The sequence below is a fragment of the Spodoptera frugiperda genome, chromosome 29 (assembly GCF_023101765.2).
Source record: "Spodoptera frugiperda isolate SF20-4 chromosome 29, AGI-APGP_CSIRO_Sfru_2.0, whole genome shotgun sequence".
Taxonomy (NCBI): Eukaryota; Metazoa; Arthropoda; class Insecta; order Lepidoptera; family Noctuidae; genus Spodoptera; species Spodoptera frugiperda.
Genome location: NC_064240.1, coordinates 2398534 through 2424997, shown reverse-complemented (window position 1 = coordinate 2424997; position 26464 = coordinate 2398534). Strand labels below are relative to the sequence as shown.

The 26464-nt window shown below is 34.9% G+C and overlaps 1 protein-coding gene across 11 annotated transcripts in view; it reads left to right on the top strand.

Moving 5' to 3' along the window:
- LOC118281560 (tropomodulin-1) overlaps window positions 1–26257 on the top strand; it is a 69947-nt gene extending 43690 nt beyond the window's left edge. For 2 of the 11 annotated variants that reach the window (XR_007707406.1, XR_007707403.1), the window contains exons 2-11: window positions 11531–11683; window positions 14801–14968; window positions 16039–16162; window positions 17304–17419; window positions 17644–17748; window positions 17994–18245; window positions 18700–18847; window positions 21398–21478; window positions 22832–22887; window positions 24393–26257. Coding sequence is in view for 5 of the 11 variants with exons in the window: in XM_050706416.1 (XP_050562373.1) it covers window positions 11531–11683; window positions 14801–14968; window positions 16039–16162; window positions 17304–17419; window positions 17644–17748; window positions 17994–18245; window positions 18700–18847; window positions 20448–20928; window positions 22832–22874 (1590 nt within the window). In the remaining 6 variants the exon portion in view is untranslated. Of the gene's footprint in view, window positions 1–11065; window positions 11224–11530; window positions 11684–14800; window positions 14969–16038; window positions 16163–17303; window positions 17420–17643; window positions 17749–17993; window positions 18246–18699; window positions 18848–20447; window positions 20929–21397; window positions 21479–22010; window positions 22067–22831; window positions 22888–24392 lie in introns of those variants that run through there. The other 9 variants (XM_050706416.1, XM_035602146.2, XM_050706420.1 and 6 more) reach the window with 7 other exon arrangements.
- The last annotated feature ends 207 nt before the right edge of the window (window positions 26258–26464 follow it).

Below are 26464 nucleotides of genomic sequence, written 5' to 3'. Positions count from 1 at the left end.
ATGTATAATACATATATATCACCATTGCACAATGCCAAGCTGGGGAGGGTCGCTAGTTTCATATAAAATCCATTTCACTTTGAAGTCGCCTGTTTGTCGAGTTATACGTTTTATTTAATTAGGCCAAATTCATTTTCTGAAATCACAAAACATACTGAGCTTACGTCACGCCACGTGCGTGCGAATGACGTGTGCGTCTACAGTAGGTATAGGTATTGAGGTGCACTATAAATAGTTCGATTGGTAGGTATAAATACTTACTATTCTTCGGAACCGATTATAATTTTGTAATTGCAAACAGCTGTAATTTGAACAGAAAACAAAACTTTTTCACTGAAAAAACAAAGATTGTACTAGATTTTCTGAACTCGTGAACGTGACTCAGGGAAAATAATTCATCACGTGAGGACTGTAGCTGTATAATTTCTGTCTACTCGAATTTCTCATGGCGTATGAAAAGTTGACTGCACGGGTGGCTCAGTGGCTGGACAATTGGCTGCCATGCAACGTATAGCGGGCTCGATTCCTGCACGGAGCAATACAACATATGTGTGATCCACAAATTGATGTTTCGGTTCTCTATTGTCATCCACGACAATAGAGAAAAGCCTAGTGTGAAGTCACTTTTTAACATTTTATAAAAAAAGATTACGTTAACTACTAAGCAGTCGGCAACAACCTACTTATATTCTTATCTTGCTCTAACAACAGCAATTATTTTATGCAAACAGTTAAACACATAAAGTTGTTGAGTTTGTACACAGTTAGGTTAATATAAGTGAAGTTAAGAACGGTGCCACTCGTCGCGATATGCTTAAGATTTAGTTCAGATTAGACGCTCTACAGTAGTTATGACTATTGCTTAACCTACATCTTTAAGTGCACCTAAATAGGCAATGCCTGTGTAATTATAGGGTATTGCAACGAACACTACTTGAGATGCAATAGAAGTGACACTGATTACACTACATTTAGCACATGCAATAACAATTTAAAATGTTATTGTCGAAACCAACAAAGCTACAAGTTTCTTAACTCAGTTCCCATTAGTTATATTGTGTTCCATTATCAAAGAGAACGTTAAAAGTCTCTGGAAGTGTGGAAGGGCCATGCTTTGGCACGAATGGGCCGGCTCGACCGGAGTGATATCACAGCCTCACAGATGACCGACGTGAAACAACGCTTGCGTTGTTTCGTTGTGTGAATGAGGTTACCGCAGGCCTAATTACCTAATAAAGCCCCCCTTCCCAATCCCCGATACCCCAAAAGGCCGGCAACGCACTTATAACGCCTCTAGTGTTTCGGGTATCCATGGGCAGTGGCGATTACCTACCATCAGGCGATCCGTCTGCTTGTTTACTGGCTTATACCATAAAAAAATCTGGAGCTTCATCTTTGGTGAAAATACACGTATCGGTTAAGTTTGGCAACAAAAGCATTCATTAGGTATTTAGGTCAAACCTTTCATTCACCTAGTTTTTAGTACGCGTTGTACCTTGAAGTCTCACGCAATTTTTCATGGCATTAACCCGATAAAACTTTTCATTTCTAATAATACTGTTCAGTTATAGGGACAAAATGAGCCGTGAGAGCGTATCGTTAAATGAATCGAATCAATTCGATACATTTGATCGATTTACGATAATATCGTAGCTTGTTCGAACTAAGGCCGCAGATTTCGATTTCATTACCCATTGCTTTGATGTAGTTAGATTAGTGTAGCTTTATTGTAGTTAAATCGAACTATGCAATGATATTTTAGTGACCAAAACATCATAAATCGTGATTTTAATTATTTCAGGACAACAGATTTGCTGGAATTAATAAAAAAATCTTGCCTACATCTTTATATATAGGTCACCGGTGATCTACGTTAGATGGATTTGCCTTCAGTTTTCTGATGTCAGTTAAAGGCTTAATTAATTCTTATGTTCAAGGAAGCTATTTATACCTATTACTATTTGCTAATAAAGTGATTATTCAAAAAATTACACTAAAATCTTTATGATCGTCCGAGTTGAATGGCTTTTAAATTTATAACCGCTGCGCACGGAGGTAAGACGCCAAACTCTGGAATATTGTTGTTAAACGTTTATTAATAGACGCTGGGCATGTTTAGGTATCAGGAAACGCCTGTAAATCATAAGATTTGTTAGTGTAGGTTGAGAATTTCAGGTATATTTATCTACTATTACTAGTATGGTCGAAATAAAATAGAGTAGCTCGTCATTCTCTGCCAAGTTGTAAAGATTTTAGTTAATGAGGGAGCCGGCTTGATTCGATTTTATTGAGAGAGCTAGAAATAGTAGCTACTGTTTATACATGAATGCTGATTACATTACGATGTTCGAGTCAGGTTCCTAGGTCGAGCAAGAATTGTTTTGTCTTGAAATCAATTTTTTTAAATTTTATCAGAATACGGCTGTCATAAGACACAAAAGGAAAATATATCTACAAACTATCTAGTTGAGAAAATCTGCCTATTGAAATTAAAATACCTATTGCTGCTTCTATGTTTTATAATATGGTATAACTGTAAGTTTGATACCAATCAGAGCATTAAGTATATTGCCATAATAATTATATCATCATACCGGTAATACCATACAATATATTGTATTTAAATGAAAGTATGCCAATGCAACGCCTTAGATACACAACAATATCTACGTATCTACATTATTGTTGAATTTTGCAAGCTGTTGAGATTCGTAAACTTTTTTATATCTAATTGAGTACCTACGTACGCACGTCGATCTACCAAGACCAACATACTCATTTTTATACAACACACTCCGGTGCAATAAGACTTCAAATATCGTAATAGCTATAGCAAAGAACATTTTATAGAAGGTAATTTCCAAATAGTTTGCAGTCTATCTTAATAAGCTTTAAAATAAACTACATTTCCGTTCTATCGTCATTTTAAACACTAAACGTTTTGCACGCCATGTTATTACGTAGCTAGCACATTGAATTGGATTTAAATTTTATATGAAACGGGATTCGTCTGTGAATCTGTGACCCCAATGTTCACCACAAGTGACAATGTATTATTTGATGTCATAAAATTGTGACGTTTTGTGCAACTGATTATCGCTAAAACTACCTACTAGCCTACTGGTAAAATCGTAAAATGCAACAATGTTGTAATTGGCAGAGCGTATACTAAGTTTGTTTTGTCGTATTTAGCATCATTTGACATTTAAATGGTTGTTAAATGCCTTATTAATATTTCTTTCACAGAATTAATTCAAATAGACTTAAAATTATTTTGTAGTCTCATATTTCAATACCTAAGCATCGATTTGGATAGGCAATAATGCAGCAGTCACTAGCAGGGTTCCGTTAAGCTAATTTCTTTTTGTGACATATTTTCTCGAGTGCAAAAAGCTGCAAATAATGGGCATGGACTGGAACCGAACCGGTTGCAAGTAACGGGACGTCAAGTTGGTCATGCAAAAAATTGCAGGTTTACAAAACGTCGCGTGCCGCCCACTCGCTGCTCTCAATCAAATTGTATTTGGTATGGAGCCTACTGAATTTTAACGTAGGTTGGAATTTAGAAGTAGGTATAAAGGTATATTTTATCATAAAACAAAAAACAATACAGACGAAGATATCCAGCTAATCAACATTACTAAGGTTTAACCTTTGGTAAGTAGGTACTTAGCATAGGCACCAACCAAACAGCATAATATTAAAGTTTCTAAGTAAGTAAACGTTTAACAAAATTCATAGTATCCATTACATCTCGTTTGTTTTACTTACATACAGTTATGACTGAGAAACAGTGTCTAAATTTTTTGTGCAACTCTTAAATGATACAAAAAATTATGAAAATACCTATCAAGTAAGTACTATAAATACCAACTACAATCTGAGATAGAACTCCCAGACAGAAGCAATATCTAAAAAGGAACTTTCGTGAGCAAGCAAAAAGAGAGAAACCAAACTAAAGCGAACGAGTCGAGCGAGTCAGCGAGTGCATACAAATATGGCAGCGGCAGGCCAAATCGAGAAGTAAGATACACTTCTATCCCTAACGGGAATTATAAATATCTGCAGCCCACTAAACTGCAGACATGCAAAAACTGATTTACTTCCAAAATAAAATGATTCAAGCTCAGAATTTCTTTATATCATTTGGTAACCGCCGAATTCACATAATGGACCCAGTCCTTAGCAATTGTTTTCGGAACAAAATCGTTACAAAGGAATAGTTAAAGTAATCATCAAATGTCTCCGAGTACGGTAGTAAGATAATTAGTTAGTAATAGCTTTCCAGTAGGTTAAACAGGTTTATCTATAAGTAATAAGCAGAATACCTAATAATTATTCTCATTTTATGAGTTAATCATTGCACGCAGGCCGACTCGTTTTAATAACCCTGTCGCAATTTAAAAGCAAACAATCTTAATGTACCTAGGTAGATACCTTTTAAGTACTAGGTAGATACCTAGTACATATACATATATGTATGTAGGTGCATAATACACTAAGCAGTTATATTCTAAAATACAGTTATTTTGACCCATTACAATTATTAAAAGTTACATCTACGCCAGTAGCTCGCTTTTTTATCTGCTAGGTAACTCAGTTTCCTGCCTGTTACGCATCGAAGCGGAAACTAGAGGGGAATGAATAAGTAATAATATAAATAATGGTAGCTTACCTACTGACTCTTAAAACTTCAAGAAAGTAAACTTTATCGTCTTTATCCCATTTAATTTCTAACTTGAGCACCTTACAATTTATTATTATCTGTAGTTCGATTTAATTGGTTGGTCATCAGCCAATGGTCATAGGTCGCGAACCGTAAATAGTGTTGACCTAAATTGTTAAATTAAAACCGAAAATATTTTAATAGGTAATAAAATCGGATTGTGAATAATGTATATCGCATTCGGAAAATGTGGTTTTATGTTTGCATCGTGTATACTTACATATGAGATTATTTTATAAATATTATTCAACAATACTCCATATAAAGTGAAGAGGAAACTGATGAGAAAACGTTTAGTATCGCAATTTACAATGCAAAATACAAGGTCTAGTGCTTATAATAATGACATTTAGTAATCCTTGGTGCCATTCTAGATTTTAAATACCATTTGAATATTTATTGTTTTACACACTGATTTCGCCAGATATTTCGTATTGTAAAAGTTTCTACGCAATCATTGAATATATTAAAAACTAAAATCATTAGAACACTACCAGCTAAGGCAAAAATAAGAAGAAATAATCATCTAAGTATCTACATGTGTGGTTCTGTGTAAAAACTTCATGCACGAATTGCGGCAGTTAGGTAATAGGAAAACGCAATCGCGTGTCCATGTGGGCTCAGCCTACCCGATCGATATTGCGATATAGCACTAATGAGCTCTGTTTCTTGAATTTCCATCGTAGGCTGTCAAACAAGCTCAGTAACAGCAGGAAAAATGGCGTCATTATACTTTTTCCAGAGGCTTGACAATGCAATCAGGTTCATCTGAGCGTGACGATTATTGTTATATAAGTAATATTTTAAAGATACCATCTTTTGTGTCAGTATTGCTCCTATTACAATCATCATACCACTTTTTACTGACGCCTGAATGGCGACAATTTACATTTGCAGTCCGACCCGGTTACTTTTGATTAAAAAGTAATACGTTTTTGAAGGAAAGAGTGATTTAATAAATCGTTTCAAACTCCTTACCTTTCATTTATGCTGGTAGTAACTTCTTTGACTATTAAGTAAAATGGTGAATGCGAGGAGCGAGGAATCGCTCATTTGTATGGCGCATTGTACTCCATGGAACAAGCATGGCGTACGTGTCGATCCATAAAGAGATACAAATCCATTGCATATTCCACGAGCATAATTTCCGATTGAGATGCTGTGTGAGACAGGATGTTGGTCCTTATTAGGGTACAGTTATTTGTTGTTTGGTAAGTAAACCTGGGTTTTCGGGGTGGGAGAAGCTGACTTGAAATGATGAGTCATTATCATGAGCATTTTCATTGGTAAAGGAAAATCTCTAGCTGTCGTTAAAATATTTATATTATAAACCGTACGTTTGGACTGTTAGCACTCATATTTATTAATAGTTTACTCATCAAATATTAACATGCATTTAAATGCTAACCACGTGCATCAGTCAAAAGGATCCTTAGCCATTAAGCTCAATAAAAAAAAAACTTTCACTGAATGTAAAATGAATGGACGCACTAGAACCGGTAACACTGCGACAACAACCGGTAAATGAAGAGCTATTTGCGATCTGTATTTACCGGAAAGAACAGGGTTAGCTTACCCTCCTACACTTGTTTGCAAAACAAAACAATATTGCTGTTTTCCAGAAAACAGGAAGTTAACCTATTTTGTTTACGAGGTTTTTCATCATACCTATTTGAATTTGATTCTTTATCTTTAGATACAAAACATTTCCTTGTCTAAATCATCAGGTGAAACGCTGTAAAGAATCCAAGCGTGCTCATAAAAGAGATAAAAAAAAATATTGTCACTGCTACACGTGTGCTCATGCGATACTATTTGTCTCGTAAAAAGACAAACTCGTTTTCTTGTCTATCACAGCACTGACATCCGTAGAAAGTGTTGCAATCTTGTGTGAATGTTAAACACACCCAACACGTGGTGTTACAATGGCGCGAATGTGGTGTACATCGGTGAAAACTAGAGATAACAGCTTTTCTTAAACTTTCGCGCCATGGAAAGTCATTTGCGTTACACCGTTAATTATGTGGATAGGAGAATCGAAACATTTTTATTGTTGTATTGTGAAATCGAAGTATATTTTTTTCTGAATTCTGTTCAATAGAGCTAGTTTAATTGGTTGAATGGTCTTAATATGCTATTGAATAATTAATAGGTCGCAAACGAACTAATGGATCACCTGATGGGTAGCAAAGCAATCAGCACCGCTGATAGACAGTCTCAACACCAGAGAAATTACAAGTGCATTGTTGGTCATTTGGTAATAGGCTCAAACCCTGCATATTATTATATTTGCTACTGTACATTTGTATGCTTGTGCCTTCCTCTTCAAGAAATAATCAATGGAATGGTTTGTTAAGATATACACATAGGTACATTAATTAACATTCAATTTTAAATTATTATATATTAAGAGATTTCAAATAATTAATAGTTACTTTATTCGCGATCATCACAAGGACAAGGTTACTTCTTCGGAGGAGGGTCAAATAATTGTCCCGATTCCAAAAGTCTCATGGTTTCCTTCTCTTCTTGAGCAATTTTGGCTTTCAAAATTGCATTTTCCCTATCACGAATTACCTTCCGTTTAGCTTCTTCTTCGCGCCATTTTGCTTCTTTAGCTGCATATTTACGTTGTTTCCTTGCGCCGTGCATAATGCCAGCAAAAAGTAAGATATACCTAGCAGCCCTTATCAGTGGAGACACCGGGTATGGAGGCCCATACGGTAATCTCTCCATTTAGATTTATTTCAATTATTTATTTTCTTATTGGTAAACATGATTCATAAATTCCTACTTGACAGTAACTTGACAGTAAATTCGAAATCCGTCATTATTTTTCGTTTTTATTTTTCAAGACCAAAAAGGTTATTCACCTGAATTTTCAATGTTTAACTAAGACTACGTATTGATGCATTGTTCGAGACATCCCTGTCCAGTACTAGGTCAAGTGCAAATTCCAACGAAATTATTATTTGTTTTTTCATGGGAATAACATTTGTATCAGTTGGAAGGCCAGTGGCCGAATGGGTTGCTAAGAATACCGCTTGTCTCTGGTGTGGCGACCACCAATTATAGCGGACTGGCGTGACGCCAGCGGTCGGCAGCGTCGCGTGGTCAACAGGAACAAACGTTTATCGATTGAGATCAATCACTACACAGACTGTCTTCCTGCGTAATGATTTAGTTTAAAACTACCGTTAAGGCGTACCTGTCCTTATTTCATAGATATCATAGTAAAGTTGTATCCAGATTACATACATCCTACACGGTACACTCTTCTTAAAAATTCTGAATTAAATGAGGCTATACAAAATATTCCCACCGATTACATAGTCTCCTTAGTTTTTTTTTTACAATTAATAAGAAATATCTAACAAACGCCGCTAATTGCACTGTACGAGTAGTACGCTTAGTAACGGCTCAGAATAAACGCTTACAATGGCTCTATTGTTTTTAGAACGATCTATGTTGATAGTAACGCCTTTCGAAACTGTAAAAATATGTTAAATCTTGCAATTAGCGGTGAAAAGCGAAAACCTTACCAATCTACTTACTTTTTATTTTTTAGCTATTTATACATTCTCAATATATAATACTTGGAGTGTATAACTACATGTGTGTTTCTAGCGTTTATAAAATCTCTCCTCTACTGACGGTGAAGGGTGATCCGTGATAGTGATGAGGATAAACAAGGTCTATAATTTCCTGTAATATAATTATAGATAGAAATTCATATCCATGAATAAACTTGAAGTAATAAAAGCTGAAGAGAAAACCTATGATTTGATGAAGAGTTAAGATTATGATCAGCCTATATAGCAGGCCTATTTCCATTAAAAACGTGTAACTTCGGTCATCTTTGCTCGCTTTTAAATCAATTCACCATCTAATTGTGTAATCAATCAATAACAACGTAGTTATCGCCAATAAATTAATTTATTGGTCTCAAAATAAAAGACCTCGAAACAATCTTTGATGATATTTTAACAACGTGATGTTGAATGTTTTAGCAATGCGCCCACGCATGGTTTAATAACAAAACACAATTCCTTTCTATTTTTAAGCGTGACTTTTAAGACCTTAACCCTAAAATATATAAGTCTAAGTATCTACCTATCTGCTTATGTATCTATGAGTATCTACATTCTTTAGTTATTGCAAGATCTTCAAATGACAGTTTCGTGACTCTAATACAAAATATAAAGTCAATGTTTGGCTTTGAAATGTTCCTTTGGTGTATTGATAAACAAATTCAGAGCATGAATCATTTCAATCTAATTTAAACAAGCGTGACCACAATGATGTGATGAAGGTGTTTTACCGGTATTATGTAATCTATTTGACGATAAATATGTACCATCCTAGCTAGCATAGCTATTAAAACCAACTTATGTTTTAATTTACACTTATTAAACCTGTAAGTACTGCGTATATGGTTAAATACATGAATTAATAATACAAGATGTACCGGTTATTAATGATAAAAAAAAATCAAGTTTGTCCTGATTTTAATTGTTATTCTTGTTTTTGTTCTATTTGGTTTACCGATTAATTGCGTCGTAAAAAAATAAAGTTGGCAGGTATGTAGAGTTGTGGTATGGTTAGGCCCTTTTTAATATCTCAGATAAGATACTTATTAAAACGGAATATTAATGCTATCAGTTGTCTATCATATACTTATCCCTGATTAGTATTATAGTTGATTCTATGTAACGTTGTAAAACTTTAATTTTTCGTTTATCTTAATTGGCATCTCATAATCCGAACAGATACAAGAAGGACAAAGATGGAACACTTCTTGATACATAGATAGATAGTTGACAGAAGTAATTTGCACCGATCGATGATGGCAGAGCAGGCGCCGATTGGACTGTTTGCATAAACTAACCTTGATATTATCAGTGTCCAATTTAGTGTGTTGCATAACCAAAATAATACAAAACCTCGCAACCAGTTCACCATGTACATAATAATGCAGTGGCCACAATATACAACTATAATTACAAAGGTCGCGAGTTCAATAACTAGTGGGATAGGCTTGGAGTGGCGAGTACATACACTGTGTGACGTAATCATTCCATTATAGTGGAGAATATATTTAGCGCAGTCGTCATGAAACTACTTGGTCGCATTAGTGGTGTAGGTACCTACATCATACGAGATATGGAACTGCAAATAAGTATTGTTTGATAAGGTTTTGGTGCGGTCAACATTTGTAGGTATTTGATAGTAAAAATTGTTCTTGAATGAGGTGTAGGTGGGTAGGCAAGAGTGTGATACACCGCTTTATAACCTGTGATGCACCTAACACTAGCTAAGTAGGTACACCTACCTATATAACTACACCTGAAAGTATGATAAACGATTTCCAGTGCAATGGGGACATGTTGAGTGTCATTGAATATGATTGCCTAGTTACGCTAGAGTTAAATTGGCAACAACTACCTAAACTAAAGTAGGCAGGTTACTTTTCATTAGGCAATTCAAAAAATATTTGATATTTATGAGTGCATCATTATTATTACTTTAAAATGCCTATAAATTAAATTAATATTTAAATGAACTTCTACTACGCTAGACTTGCTCCATCATCATGCATGCATCCTTCCTTTTTAAAAGCAGCTGTTCTATTAAACAATCATCATTTTTTTTTATTTTTTTGTTGAAAAACGTTGCCCCACACTAGGATTTTCTCCTGTGTCGTGGGTGCGTTTACAAACATACAAGTTCACATGCACATGACACCCAGACCCGAAACAACAATTTGTGGATCACACAAAGAGTTGCTCCTTGCGGGTCATCGAACCCGCTACCCGTTGCGCTAGCAGCCAGTTGCCCAGCCACCGTGCACTCAATGCACAACTACCATCATTTAATAAAATGTTGGTAGTTGTGCATTTCCACATAGAACAATATCTAAATCACACAGTAAAACTGTCCTCAACCAATAAAAAATACTATATCTAACATTTTAGGATAAAAAGTTATGACTTCAAGTTAAACTTATGTTGCACATACGATTTCAAAAATCAATATTTGAACAACCCCAGTACGAAACTACATGCGATGTTCAAATAACGAGGGTGGGATATAGCTAGTTTTGCTAATTTATGAAAAGGCATCGGTTTTCTAAATGCAACTAGAAATCATTTACTGTATGTAAGGCACTTAATATCGCTGTTGTAACTCTAAATACTCTACTAACAGTAAGGTTTTTTCACTGACTGCTTTTTGTTATTCCGTGTTTAGCGGTCTGATAAGAAACCGGTATCGAATCGAAAAGTTTTATTTTCTCCTTCCATCACTCCCTTCCCTATGACCACACTTGACTATTTTCCATCTCTTTCGGACCTCAACAAAGTGTGCTTGTTAATTGCATATATCCCTCTCACTCTAACTTAAACTTCTTTAGTGTAAAATTGTCATTGGAAGAGGGCGCTTGTGACGTTAGCTGTTTGCAACATTGTTACTGAAAAGTTTTAATTTGTCTATAAAATGTAAGAAAACGCTATATTTTAGTATATAAATAGTGTCAATTTCAGAAATTAAACTCTAATTTAAAATTCTACCTGTGTACAGTGATAAAAATGTCGTCATTCAATTAATTTGTGGGTGTGGTGAACGCCGAAAGTGTCTTGTCAAATATTGATGTTTTATCTTTAATTTCACTATTTGATTGTGTTTCTTACGTAACTTAATTGATAGTAATGGTCAGGGTTACTGTATAGTGCAGTATTTGTTTAAGAAGTAACCTAAATTATTGTGAAACATTGTTTAGTAAAAGAAGTGTTTCGGTGTTTTTAGAAATCGTCATCGACGAAAACCACGACGATGACGACGCCTGCGACCCTCTACGGACGAGACCTGTCCGCCTACGACGAGGTGGACGTCGACGAGCTGCTAGCCAAGCTGTCGCAGGAAGAACTCACCATGCTGGCCAAGGAGGTTGATCCAGATGTAAGTACAAACCCAACTACTCACTCATACCATGACACCCTGTCAGTTTCCTACCTCATACAACATTATCTAGTCTTTAACAAAATATCTCATGAAACAGAGACATAATATGATTCATTGACAAACAAAGAAGTTGGTAACATAAAAGTTAAAATCTAATCAGAAAAGTCATTGACCTTAATCAACATTTACTAGACCTGTTAAAACAAAGCCTACATTTTCTCCCCTGTGTAAATATCCTGATATTCAGTACTACATAAATAAAACTGAAGTATGTAGGTGTGTTTGTCATGTAATATTTTCTACCCACATCTCACATCATCCAGCCAGTCAATTGAATATGAAGGCCATATACTATGAGATGTTTGATAATGCTGCTAACATTCACACAATTACACGGTTCATTGTTAAACCATAGACTTCTCACAGTTCACCTTGGAGGTTTTATCAAAAGTGTTTGCCTTGAAAAATTGATTATGGCTACATGTAATGTGGAATGTTTTCTATTATGCATTGACAAAGTTGTTCAAAATTATTGGGTTCGGACAAGTCCCAATTTTATTTATTTTTTCTTTAAAAAAAATACTAAGTCTCTACAAGGATTTTCTCCCATGTTGTGTGTTTACAAACATACAATTCCACATTCACATGACATGTTTATAAATATTTAATTTATACTCCAAACTTTCACTTAAGTATTAATTGATGAATTAAATTCAACAACAACACATTAAAAAGTACTAATGGTAGCCATAACCTTCAAGTAATGTACCACATAATGGTTGAATTAACCCACATAGGGTCATAGAAACCATTTACTTAGCAATTAATGATACAAAAAATTACAATAGTGCTATTATTTTACATAGACACCAATCGGTCTTGCTTTTCGTCTCAAATTAAATTCATTTGAATATGTAAATTAAGTTTTTAAATTATAACAAACTAGATATTGTGCTATATGTGTAACTAATTTGTATGCTTTACTATTTTTATTGTATTGTAGTTATTGTCTGGTAGTTTCAGTCGCAATTAGAACTGGTCTAATTGCTGTTAATTTAGTTGTCTTCATGTGAAGTAAGTCTATAAATCTTGAGCTTAGTAGACTGTTAATAGCCAGTTCATAAAATGTGCAACAAGACACTCCAATTTTAATTATTAGTCTAGTTTCCTGTTATATTTACTTATAACAGAAAAAAAACTGGAGTTCACACTATTCATGAGGATTAAAAAAATCTAAAATCTAGAGTAATGAATAAAATTGTCATGTCAGTTTGTAATATTGATATAACTGCTTTATACTACATGCCTATGAATATACATACAATATACTGAAACAATTTTTTTACAATTTTTGTCTATCTATCTGTCTGTTTGTTCTGGCTAATCTCTGAAATGGTTGGACTGATTTTGACAGGACTTTTATTGGCAGGTAGCTGATGTACTAAGGAGTAACTTAGGCTACTTTTATTTTAGAAAATGAAGTCACAAATCTGTTATAATAGGTATATTAGGTCTGAAATTTAGACCAGGTATCATATTCAGCAAACACTTTTACTTTTGGTGTTATTTATAAGCAAGATCAAAATTTTAAATAACATAATTCATGCTAAACTATCATGTCCTTATTAACTAAAGATTAACCACCAAAATGTTCATGACACTTGTATCCGCAATAACATAATCCAATAATTAAGAACAAGGTGACTGAAAGTACATTAATATTGGTTTATACAGTACCAAAGTCACATTATTAAATACTGATTAACCTATACATTTTATCATGAACCTAATATGGCGGCTTTCCTATCAGAAAATTGATAAATAAATATCATTAAATAGCTATTTACCTGTCCATTGAATTGGCAATGAATCATTTATCTAATACAAAATAATATGGGTGCAGTCATCATTTTCTGATTATTTTTTATCCTGTATTGGAAAATAATGAAGCTTATCTTGTTTTTTTATGAAAATAATAGATAATAAGTAGCTGTGTATTTAAAAGAACCTTGGAAAACTGGATCTTATTGTTATTTTATGATACAAATTAACTACAATTTAATATTATTTATAGTTGATCACTTTGCAGCAAATAGAATAGAATCTACATCTACACTAATAGTTAAATAAAATTGAAATGTTGTTTGTAATATTGAATTACTATATATATACACCATTTTTTTTATTTTTGTCAGACTTTTGTTCTATTTGTCTGTCTATCCGTTTGTTTCGGCTAATCTCTGAAATGGCTGGATCGATTTTGACGGAACTTTTACTGGCAGGTAGCTAATTACTAAGGAGTAGTAACCAAGGCTACTTTTATTTTAATTTACAAAAAAAAATTTATTTCGTAGGTAGTTACAAAGCCCATAATCCATGCGAGGGAAGTCGCATGCATCAGCTAGTAGAAGATACATATAATCATGTGTATTGTTATAATTCTGAGTTAGTAAAATAAACAATCTTACAATAGCCTCCATAATAGATGTTATATCACTCTTGCCATTGATTGCAACCTGAGTCAGTAATTAAACACAGTGTTAGTTTCTCTTTATGTGTGACAATGTCATTAAATTTATACTTTGTACCTTAACTATAGCATAACAAAGCTGTTTTTTATACAATCAATTGAGGTCTTCTATGCATAAGATCATTAGTAAATTAATTATCAATTTAATTAGTGACACTTCTGCTAACCTGCTGGCTGATTGGATTTTAGGGTAAACTGTACATATATAAGGTCCTCTTACTCTTACAAAGGTTCCTTCTCTGAACAGAGGCTTTTATGCTGAGAATGATGTTCACAAGTCTACAAAATAAAAAGTATAACATGCTTAACACGTCGAACACTATGTAGATCATCATTGACCTCCGTCAACCCTTTTTCCGTCTATATTGCATTTCCGTGTCTACACCGCTCATGTCGTATATTTGCGATTTTTTCGTTCTATTTACACGATTGCTCCTCCTTATTTAGTGTAGATATATTTTTCTCGATTTACAACAGTGCGCTAGGGGCACGGTGACACACATTGATATTTAACTGGACGCTTAAAATGTTAGCTGTAGATTTGCATTGCACAGTTTTCTATATTCCAAACCTACTCATTCCAGGACAACTTCCTGCCACCATCACAACGTAACAACTATGACTGCGAGAAGGACCCCACGGGGCCCCTGAACCGCAAGAAGCTGATAGAACACATTAACAAACAAGCACTGGAGACACCAGACCGGCCGGAGATCAAGCCTTATGTTGCTGGTGTTGTACGAGGAAAGAAGGTTGGTATAGTGTTTTTTCTATAGTTATAACTCATATTTGACAATCTAAATTAGTGGATAACTTAAACCATCCTATGCTGAAACACTGAACAGTGCGAGACACAATCTGTATTCTATTGTTGTCTCATATACCCAAGACGAAAGGTTAATGTAGAGCCTTTCAGATATTAAGAAGCTTAATTACTAGGAACACCCGAAAATAAACCCAATATTGTAAGCTGCCAGTATTTTAATTGTAGTTTGTTTTAAAAACTAGAATTTTCGTTAACACATTAAACGCTAATGGGCAAAAATAACTGGTGAATTTTACTGGCAGTCAGTCTTAAATGTGGTAGTTCCTATGGAATATTTTAATGTACCTATCTGTGTTTCTTTATATACAAATTATAATTAACGCGAACGCAGATCTACACTAAACACAATATGTTTTCTATTGTGTCTCATATACCGGCAAACAAGAGGTTAATAATAATACATGTATTGTCCTACAATTTGATAAATATCCTTGGCTCCTATTTACATGGCACTTGATAATGCACCTGTACTATTGCTACACAACATTAACTGGCACAGATAGTTATTAAATTAAATATTAATTTATTGTATGAGTCATGCTACTGTTGATAGGCGGCACCTACAAACCACACGTAGCTTAGTCCTCATAACTGAAGGTTTGTTTACAAACTGATAAGTGTATAATCACTCGACTAATTATTTATATGAACACATTCTATATTATTACTACGATTATTTTTATTATAAAGTTATGTTGTTAAACTAATTACTCTACTTACTTATGAAGTCTCTCAAATGAATTTAGTTAGGCTTAGTGTTGTTTGGTAACCGTTTAAGGATTTAGGGATGCACTGCTTACAACTTGGTGTATATTTGAACAAACGAGACAGCTGTTTAAAAAATAACTAGTTCTGTGTTGTGCTGTAAACAGTAAACTTGACTACTATTAGAATCCTACAGTCATTTTAACATTAACACAACCTTTCTTGTATTCAAATAGTACCTAGCTACTTCAATATAACATGTTCTATAATGACTTTTGTTCTCATTTCCAGTGGATCCCGCCCCCAGCGCCCGAGAAGGTGCGCGACGCGGATGAACAGATCTCCATCGACCTCGGAGACGAGTACGAGCAGGCCCTCACTGATGCCTCGCAAGAGGAGATCATTGACCTCGCTGGTATGTCCTTCACATCCTCTCTTCTTATAAATAGTGACTTGCGCAAAATATTTGTGATGCGCAAACATGTTGCGCTAATCTTAGCGCAAGTATGATGATAAATTATGCAGTGTTTGTTTGTTTTATGCAACAATCTCAGTAATTTAAATAATTATAAGGATTTTGCCAGTCGATGATAGTCTGTCGTCTTTTCGTCTTTATTCTGTAAGCAGTAAGATTGATTTTTGCAGTCACACTGTAATGATTGACGTGTACTGGACTGCATAACTCATGAATACTCAATGTTGCAATACTATTTTGAATACTAGATACGCGTCAATGGAGATCCGTTCTAATATTGTTAGAAAACATACAGAGCTTAGTGCAAAGAATTTTGGCAGGAGCGTAGTTGTTTGCTCAGATAACCCAGTACCACATATCGTAATCCAGTTGTATACCTAGCCAGCGACTGACACGGTTACCATCAGAACAAACGAGGGCTTACGACACATTTTATTATTTACGATGACTTGAAATCAGGAAATTTTCTCTTGTAATGACAAAAGGCACCGTCATATTACCCTGGCGACCGTCCAGCTTTGTCTCGAGTTCATTGCAACGCGAACAATATCCGAAGTCTTGAACATTATGTAGTCTTTGTCTATAAAACATTTTTAGCTTTGTATGAAAATTATATAATTCATTCTTGAGAATTGACTCGTGTCTGGAATTTGATGAAAGAATTATGTATTGCGTTTCTTTGTAATATGCGTTTTGCTAGTCATTAGTTTATTTTAAAATTTCGATGTCGAAATATGACGTTGATGTATGTTGTCACTGACAGAAATACGTATTGTTGTGGTCATGTGTAAAAGAAAAATTAATGGTTTTCGAAAATACATGAAATGCATTCTCGCTTTTTTATTTACATTCAGAAATGAGTGTATTCTAGTTACATAATGATGCTAACTAATCATTCTGGACTTCCATTTTCTATTTTAGTTTGTAGAGTAAGCTTTCTCAAAATAATCTGTACCTTTATTTTACCAGACTGTGTTTAATGTATAATGCTGATTATTGAATGTAATAAAGAATTCACATCATAAATGATATTCTATAAAGTATATAAACAGTATGTTAACCAAGTAACATAACATTCCAGCTATCCTCGGCTTCCACTCGATGATGAACCAGGATCAGTACCACGCGTCTCTGCTGAACAAGGGACAACCTGTTGGTCTCGGCTGGGACGGCATCACTAAAGCCACCAAACCCAAGGTAACATACACATCATAAGATTGATGAATTTCGACTTAGTGTGCATTTTAGCAAATAAATATTAATATATGACTAGGCGTGCAATTCTAAGCACAGCCGTAATTGAAACATCAAACAAATTACAAGTTTCTTACACTTGAAATTAAGATATTATATTTGGGATATTTACTAAATCATTTGTATGAGCAACTTGAGTATTAATGTTCTACGTATGGTAATTGCAGGTGTACCCCATGGACCCTCCCAACGACACGGACCCCGACGAGACCATCAAGCGGGTGCAACAGAATGACCAGAAGCTCACTGATCTCAATTGGAATAATATTAAGGTGAGAACATATCTTAGTTGTATGTTAAATGCTAATTATTATCTAAGATGGTTAGCATAGTTGAATTAAAACATTTCTACTGACATCTACATATTATTATTATCACTGATTTATTAGGAGATGATTCTAATTGTAGTTTTAAAATCTTGCCTTTGTTCAGCTTTTCATTAGGTACTTTTTTGGAGTTAATGATAGTGTATTTGAAAGCTATAGATAATCTGAATAAATATTATGTTTGCGTACAGAACATAAGCGAGGAGAAGTTCGAGAAGTTGTTCGAGGGTTTGAAGAGCAACACGTCGCTGGAGGTGTTGTCGCTGGTGAACGTGGGGCTGAACGACCGCGGCGCCGCGCTGCTGGCCGACGCGCTGCGCGTCAACTCCGCGCTGCGCGTCGTCAACGTCGAGACCAACTTCATCTCGCCGCCCGCGCTGCTCGAACTCGTGCGGGCCCTGCTCGATACACACGCCGTCGAGGAGTTCCGCGCCTCCAACCAGGTAGGTTACACATTTGTGGCAATAGCATAATAATATATTAAATTTGTGTCAATGGAACCATTGAAAATCCTTCGCTAACGTCAATGACTGGTGACGCAATGACGTTTTTAAAAGGTCATACGTGTGGTAAATAAATCTACCGTGCTTTTTACATTTAGCGCATGTTAAGATAATTTTGCGCAAGTGAGCACAAATTAGCGCAAGCAGTGTTAGTTATTACTATAGTTTAGGTGAAAATATGTTTGCGCAATTAAAAATAAATTATGTGAGAAACTAACATTTTTCTTGTATAAAAAACGTTCACACTATATCAATGCGCATTATAGCGCTCTTTAAATAAAATTCAATAGTATTATTAAACTTGACAGAAATAAAAAGTTCTCTATCAGTTTATTCGTCCCAACTACATCAACGTGGTTAACAATCATCTAAATAAACATGTGTAACGTTCCAGCGGTCGCAAGTGTTGGGTAACAAGATAGAGATGGAGATAACGTCTCTGGTGGAGCAGAACCCCACGCTGCTGCGACTGGGCCTGCACCTCGAGTACAGCGACGCACGACACAGGATCGCCAGCCATCTGCAGAGGAACATCGACAGAAGTGAGTTCTATACACTGTGTTATGATCGCTTACTGTACTCACACTTGGTTATATCGTCGCCACTTACACTCATATACGCGCTATATGCTCAACGGTAACTCGGTTAAAATTAATCGGGTTTCGTACTAAATGCGCAAAAAGAAATAATTAGTTGCGCAAACGTTTTGCGCAGTAGCAATCGCGCAAATGTGTTTTGCGCAAGTGCTACTAAATATTAGGACTAAATTAATTTTATAATTTCTATCATTCACACAGATAATGAGGTAATACGGTACAAATTGAGCGTTGTGCGTATATGTGCAAGTAAAACGATGAATTAATCGAGTGTCTGTATAGTAAGTGATCCATAATTAATGCAAAGACGATTTACTTTACCGACAAACTATATCAAAGACTCATTTTGACAATATCTACTGTTGAATTGACTTATGCCAATCGTCTCTGCACCTCTATTTATCTAAAAAATTATTTTTACAACAAAATATGCTCATCTCTATTTCAATCGATGAATATTAAACAGTTTTATTACAGGTTCTTTACTTTATAATTGTACTCTATGATAAATATACTCATCTATATGTTCAAACATGTCACTGGCTATGATCACGAATGACATATAACTTAAAATACAACTCTCACTTCTATGTCTGCACGTTAAAGCTCACTGTAGCGTGCAAGAAGCGGCAAGTAATACGATTCATACCGATACTCTCATACTGTCATTCTGAAATGTACTTTTGCATAGTTCAGACATTGTACTTATGTATAAGATTATTATTGTCTAACCGTACAAATATTAGGGATTGGTCAAGTTTTCTTTTCAACAAACCGTCCAATCTCCTCATATGATAAAACTGACAGTAAGTATAATAATGATCTTGTGCAAATAGTAACGATTTGCCTGGACTGTGTACAATTGTACACCGGCACACAATGTCTGATACTGGCGTAAACATTCACATTTCGTTACAACCTCCATCGATACTACATATACGTCTGTTGTTGATATACTACGTGGTTTTTGCGCATAGTTAAATTTTTATTTAATAACAAAGTAATTTATTTGTTTTATGATGACTATAACTGGGTACGTAAATAACTGTTAGTTGTATTTCGTTTAAGTTTTCACACAAGTATTTAAATGTAATGTAAATAGTAAATGAGATTGAGTGCGAACACGTAGCGGTCAACATCGACAGTAACACATTCCCTACATATGCTCGTATGGCGCATTATGCCACAACTGCCCATCCTCAGCTTTATTAACCGCTGATACATGGACACCACGTATGAAGAACTTCCTGTATATACAATATATGCTTGTGTCTAATGCGAGTCTGGGATACAGCGGCCAGAAGACTATTCGTAGTGTTTCAAACAATGATATCACGACAATGTATTTCATGATAATTGCAATCAGTCGATTATTTCTAAGACAATCATCTTGTGTTAACTGGCATACAAGTAGCAAATTAACTAAAACGTGATGCACCGTCATGAAGATCAGTATCGTACGTGAATGAACTAACATGTCCGTCATAATTCGATTACCCGTTGGACACAAGCAACATCGATAATTGGGATCGATTCTGGCGCTCAGATTGTCGAGTGCTAAAGAAAGCGAGCGCGTCCCTGAGCGCCCGGCGGCCGCGCGGCCCGCCGCCCGCCGTCGGCATCGACTCCAGCTTCTTCAACATGACGCCGCCCAGCGCCGAGGCACTCACTCCCACCACCGAGGAACCCAAGCCCGTCATCTCCGAGACTGTCGAGACCTCCCTCACTGTGAAGACTAAGGCGCAGCCCGACGACAGACCCACCTCCATCACTATAGGCGATGGAAAATTGGAACCAGAAACGCCTGTCACGAATACACAACCAGTTGAACCGGTTACGACTGAAACTGTAGCACCTACCGATAATGTGCAACCGGTGCCTAGTGAAGACCGCCTGGCAGGCGAGCCAGTACCAGTGGCCCCTGAAGGCAAGGTGGAAGAGAGCTCAGACGCGCTCAGTCTCAGTCCGGGCGAGGAGGAGCGCTTCGTGAAGGCGACCCCGCCTGACGTTAACCCCAACCCGCACTCGTGAGTAGCCGCGACTCAATGCAACTCACAACACACGCGTGCCCCCCCTTACCCCCCACTATATTTTTGTAGATTTTACACCAAACAGTGTTTATGTGAATTCGAACAATATACATTTCTTAGCAAATACAACTGTCATACAGAAGAAAGGTACTACAATATCTGACGTGCATAGATATGCTTGGCTCAGAAGTCTACGAACGACTGCGTTTATAGAACAGCCTCGCATCTCTGTGTACACTCAGAATAGCCTGACTTCTAACCATAAAAGTTGCATGTCTGTGTTCATCAGACATACACATGAATGTTTATGTTCTATATGTAACAATAATTGATGTCTGACATTGTGAAGTCCATCACGTATCATTTCCAGAATTCATAGATTGTAAAATTGTTCAAATTCACATGTGCGACAGACAGAAGACACATGTATGAGACAGTAGATGAGAAATATGTTGTTCCATTCCAGTACGGAAAGACCTAACGCTGCGACTTCAGTTCAGATTCTTTAACCAACTGGCAAAGGGCGCGCGTAGCCAATAGGCAGGAGGTCAGGCCCACGGTACATTGTTGGCACGGCATTAACAACACTACGCTTTTGTTACAGCTTCTATTTACAAGGCTGTTGAGTGAACACTTACACACACACACCACGTGCAGTTTTATGGGACGAACGCTCTCTTGTCATTTATGAGTTTCACTATTTCAAAGTAATAATAAAGTAGTGAAATGTACAGTAAAGTATGATAAAATACAATGAATACAATTTCTATAAATATCAAGGAATCCAAGAGAGGTTTATAAATTCAGATAATATTTTTGTCAATCTGAATAATTGATACAAGTTTTATAAAACTGCACTACGATACCTAGTCGAGTATGACATTGATGACGCCCAATAATGTCATAAATGCCGTATTTATAGACTTAACATTCTGAAAACTCTTTATAACTGATAAATAATACTGTCTACTTTATTTTCTTTTAAACAATTTCCTTTAAAATCTCGACGATAAAACAAAACTAATATATTTAATGTGTTTTCTATGACAAACTTTAACAGTTAACAATTTAATTTCTAGCAGTGAGGGGAACGTAGAACAGACCGATAATATATAGAAATGGCCGCATAAAATTGGTAAAATGTCATCTGTTTTGGCGCGAATGTAACTGGCCGATACGATAGTGCCGTGCTGTTTTTCGGGAAATAACGGTTTTTACAGCGCAAAGGCTTAGCTAATAAGGATTTTATCGCTTAGTGAGCCTGCGTCGAGCTATGGGGTCCCAGCTGCGACAGGATAGTCATAAACGTTTGTTACACCTATTAACTAGAACCATAAAAGAAATATTTTCCTCAACTCAATGACACGCATGGTTGTGACTACTAACTGACTGTTTGCGGAATGTTCTGATACTAAAATTCATGAACAAGACTATGATGAGCATGGATATGAATTTTCTACTGTGTATTTGTGTTATGAAGTTGATTGAAACGATTGATTGTTAATATATGTCTATCCTTTGTTATGATTTATTTCTAAATGTACCTCACGATTGCCGATGTTCGCTATATGAAAATGGCCGCTCGAGTGGGCTAAAAATACCTTGGATTACTGCTTTGAGTTCAAGACTCCTTGATTTGATACAAATGGAACATTTAGATTTGTTATTGAGAATATAACTGATTACAAGCTTCTTCGAGATCTAATGTTGGTCATTCACTTTCTGTGAAATGAGTATTCATGAAAATAGTACTATAAATGAAAATTATTTTTCGTCTTATAAAATGTAAACGAAAATGCCCCTTAATTCGATGAACATTATGACTAAAATAGCGAGCATCGGTGATATAAATGTATGTATATATAATTGAGTGACACGTGTCGGTATGTATGCGTTACAGTACGCCAGCAGCGACGGAGCCAGAACAGCGCTTAGAGCCTTGAACTGTCGCACGCGGTAAGTTAAATCTTACTCAACATAATATAATCTAGGCATTTCCTATAAATATCTTCATTACAAATATCTAAATTACTTCTTTCATTTCATTTCTAATTATTGGCATTTTCTTTTTCATAACTATCAAGTATTTATGATTTCTTACTTCTTTGAAAAGTTTTAATTTTTGAAATTAGAAATGCTTTGTAATATACCTCTGCTTTCCCAGCTTTTAATGTGAGATATACTATAAGTTAATAAGAACTTTTTGCTTTTAGAATCTTATAATACTGGCCAATTATGGTGCAAAAATAGCATTATAGTGCCTGATTGGTCAGTAAGTCTCAGTGAGATTAGATTTTTAATAATAACTGATACTATAAAACTGAGCTGACTGACTAAGAATAGTTTTTTGAAAAAACAGTAATTATCTGCACTGCCAAATATGTTCTATTTTTAAATAATATTGAAGTCGTAATTGACTAAATATATTTTTTGTAGCAGGCGAACATGGGTATGCATAAACAACCTTGAATACCTGGATACCATTTTGGCAATGAAATTGTTATTTTTTTTTTATAAATTTACTGTGAATATTACAAATATTTCTAGACAAATCTATGGACCACATGATGGAAGGTTTGTTAAATGTCTTTGAAATGTAAAAAAATACTGTTGTGTGCATTTTGCAAGCACAGTCTTCAATGTTACCCCATGCATGATTGCATTATCCCATGCATATCACACCCAGCCCTTAATCTTTATCTACTAATTTATAAAGTTTCCTAAGTTTAAATTGAAATTCTAAATCTAATTTATAATTAATGTTTTATGAATAATTTATTTTTAATTCTATCGTATTAATATAATCTACACATACTTTTCTATAAACACATAATTATGTAATATATATTCTTTTGTATAATTTACACATTATTTATTCATTTACTTAAATATAATATAATATATTATTTTTATCTTCATTTAAAAATAATATAAGATATTTTTATCTATTTTGTATATTTATTTATTAATTGTAATATATCATGGCGTAAAACTCACTTGTCGTGGCTTTTTGCACAATTATTAACTCACAATAAAATTAAAGGATTTTAAAATCGCCATTATAATTCAAATGATAATAGTTTTACTACGCTGAAATCCAAAGAATATCTTGTAATAATAGTTTAAAACAAATAATGAATAAATAATAATTTATAAATAATAGTTTAATATAAAAATCACGGTTATGTTTTATGTAAATAGGTTTTAATTATTACCAGCAAACTTAGAAAAATAACCAGCTATAAACTGGATTTAACAAAGATTAAGAACATATCAGGATAATAACATATTTATATTTTTGCAAACGTTTCTAAATCATCGCTTTACCATCAGGAGATACAGTGACCATACGCTGACGCATTACCAATTAAAAAAAAACATCATTGTAGATGGTCAAAAATCAACATAAGAGTTCAACATATGTATGTATTTTTTTCTAAGAAGGTGTATATGTATTGCAGGCGGTCGCATCAGACGACTGACCCAGTTCACCCGCAGCCGCAGCTACGTGGTGGGCTGGATCCCGTGACGCGCCGCCGTCCGCCGCGCTACCTGGCTCGTGTCGCACTCCCGCGCATCGCACGCCCCACCACACGGACTTTGTGATTGAGTATTTTGAACCTTACTCCACATACATACGTTACAATAAACCCCTTCGTACATAAATCTTCAATACTGCATGATTTTAATCTTGAAACGATTACCGCTGTACAAATTCATGCATATATGTCATGTGTATGTTTGGCGGTGTACGCTTGAAAACTGAAATTATTCAGTATTTGCGTAGGTTTGTATACGAAAGGGAAGTCATGGAGTTACAGTGTAGCTTATGCTTAGATTGATACAAAATTTCACGACTAGAAACTGTCTATAAAATTCATAGTTTAAAATAAGTCGAGGTGCTTAGATGTTGCAAGTAATCATTGTTATTTATTTACTTGTAACTTAGATTTTCAGAACTTTAAAGTTACAAGTAAGGTAATATTGATATTAAATTACTTGTCACTCAAAATACGCAATCACAATTAACATGTACGGCCAGATTAATTTGGTACATCTGAAGACGAATGTTGTGTGCTAACAAGAATTGATATTTTATTGTTTTATTCTTTCTATATATAATATACAAGGTAAATGGAATACACAAACATCACTAGCGCGATGGCCGGCCCATCTCTAGTAGCGACTACATATTTATGATAAAATCACAATTCTTGTGCTGAAGTGTGAACGATGGACGTTTTATTATTAATTCTTACTATAGTGTGCTAATGAATTCGTATTAATTTTATTATGATATTAAATTGTAATATATTTTATAGATGTGCACATTCCATTAATGCGAAACATGCTTCTCTTATTGACGCTTTTTTAGTGTTTAACAAAGTTATATAAAATTTTAATAAGTAATACAACATTATATAATTATTGTTGAGGTAGTTGTGCAGTAGATAGAGCTAGTACTACGTCAGCAGCATCAGCAGATATCAGCTAATGCTGCTGACCTATCTCGATAAAGCACTAAAGCCGCACGGAACCTGTGGCAGTTTTAAGTTCCTTCATATATTTATTATATTTTTGACAATTTTAATATATTTTTTGACTAATGAAATTAAACTTTATTGTGTATGAGTATCAGCTCAAAGTTGAATAACAAAAATGACTGATTAATTGTGACTTGCCAACATTTTGATTGTAATAATGTTAGACAAACAATTGGAAGTGATATAGAGAAGCCATGTTCTGCGTCAATGGAGCGTAATTTTAAATATTTCAATAAAGCACTAGGTTTGTTCGCAGTGTCTTAGACTTTCGATATACGCCTTCGATGGAGTTTTGTAATTTTGGTATTCGATAGCATTCTAGCTAACGCCTAGCGACGTACTGAGGCTTTTGATATTATGAGGAATAGCTTTTATAACGTAACCTTTTGCTTTCTTGAAACAAAAAAAAAATGCTTAAAAATGTAACTTTATGTATATTTAGTGAATCTACTGGGGAACTAAGTGTCCATAACATTGTGATACAGACATCATATTTTCCATTAAAAATCAATTTCGATTTTTTTTCGTCTGTTAGTTTCAATAAGAGAGATTATTTGTATATGATTTTAGATTTTTAAAATGTAATATTCTTTTAATGTGACGATTTATAAAGAAAATTTTAATTAATATAAATCATAATTTAATTGTAATGTTAGTTTTATTTATGTTGATATATTACGGTTCAGGAGCATTTTGATCCAACGAAATACCTTGACTAGTAGAGTCGCAGTGCTGTAGTTTGTGACAACTGTAAAAAATATTAATAAAGTACATAAACAATATTCAGTGTTTTATTCATTAAAAATGTACAATACCTTTTTTACATCCGAAACACCAGATGCGTCACAACTTTTGAGGGTAAGGAATTTAAGAGTTGTTGGGGAATCGGGGAATGGGAAGTTTAGGAAGGTGGGTAATTGAGCCTCCGGTAACAACACTCGCACAACGCAAGCGTTGTTTCACATTGGTTTTCAGTGAGGCCGTAACAT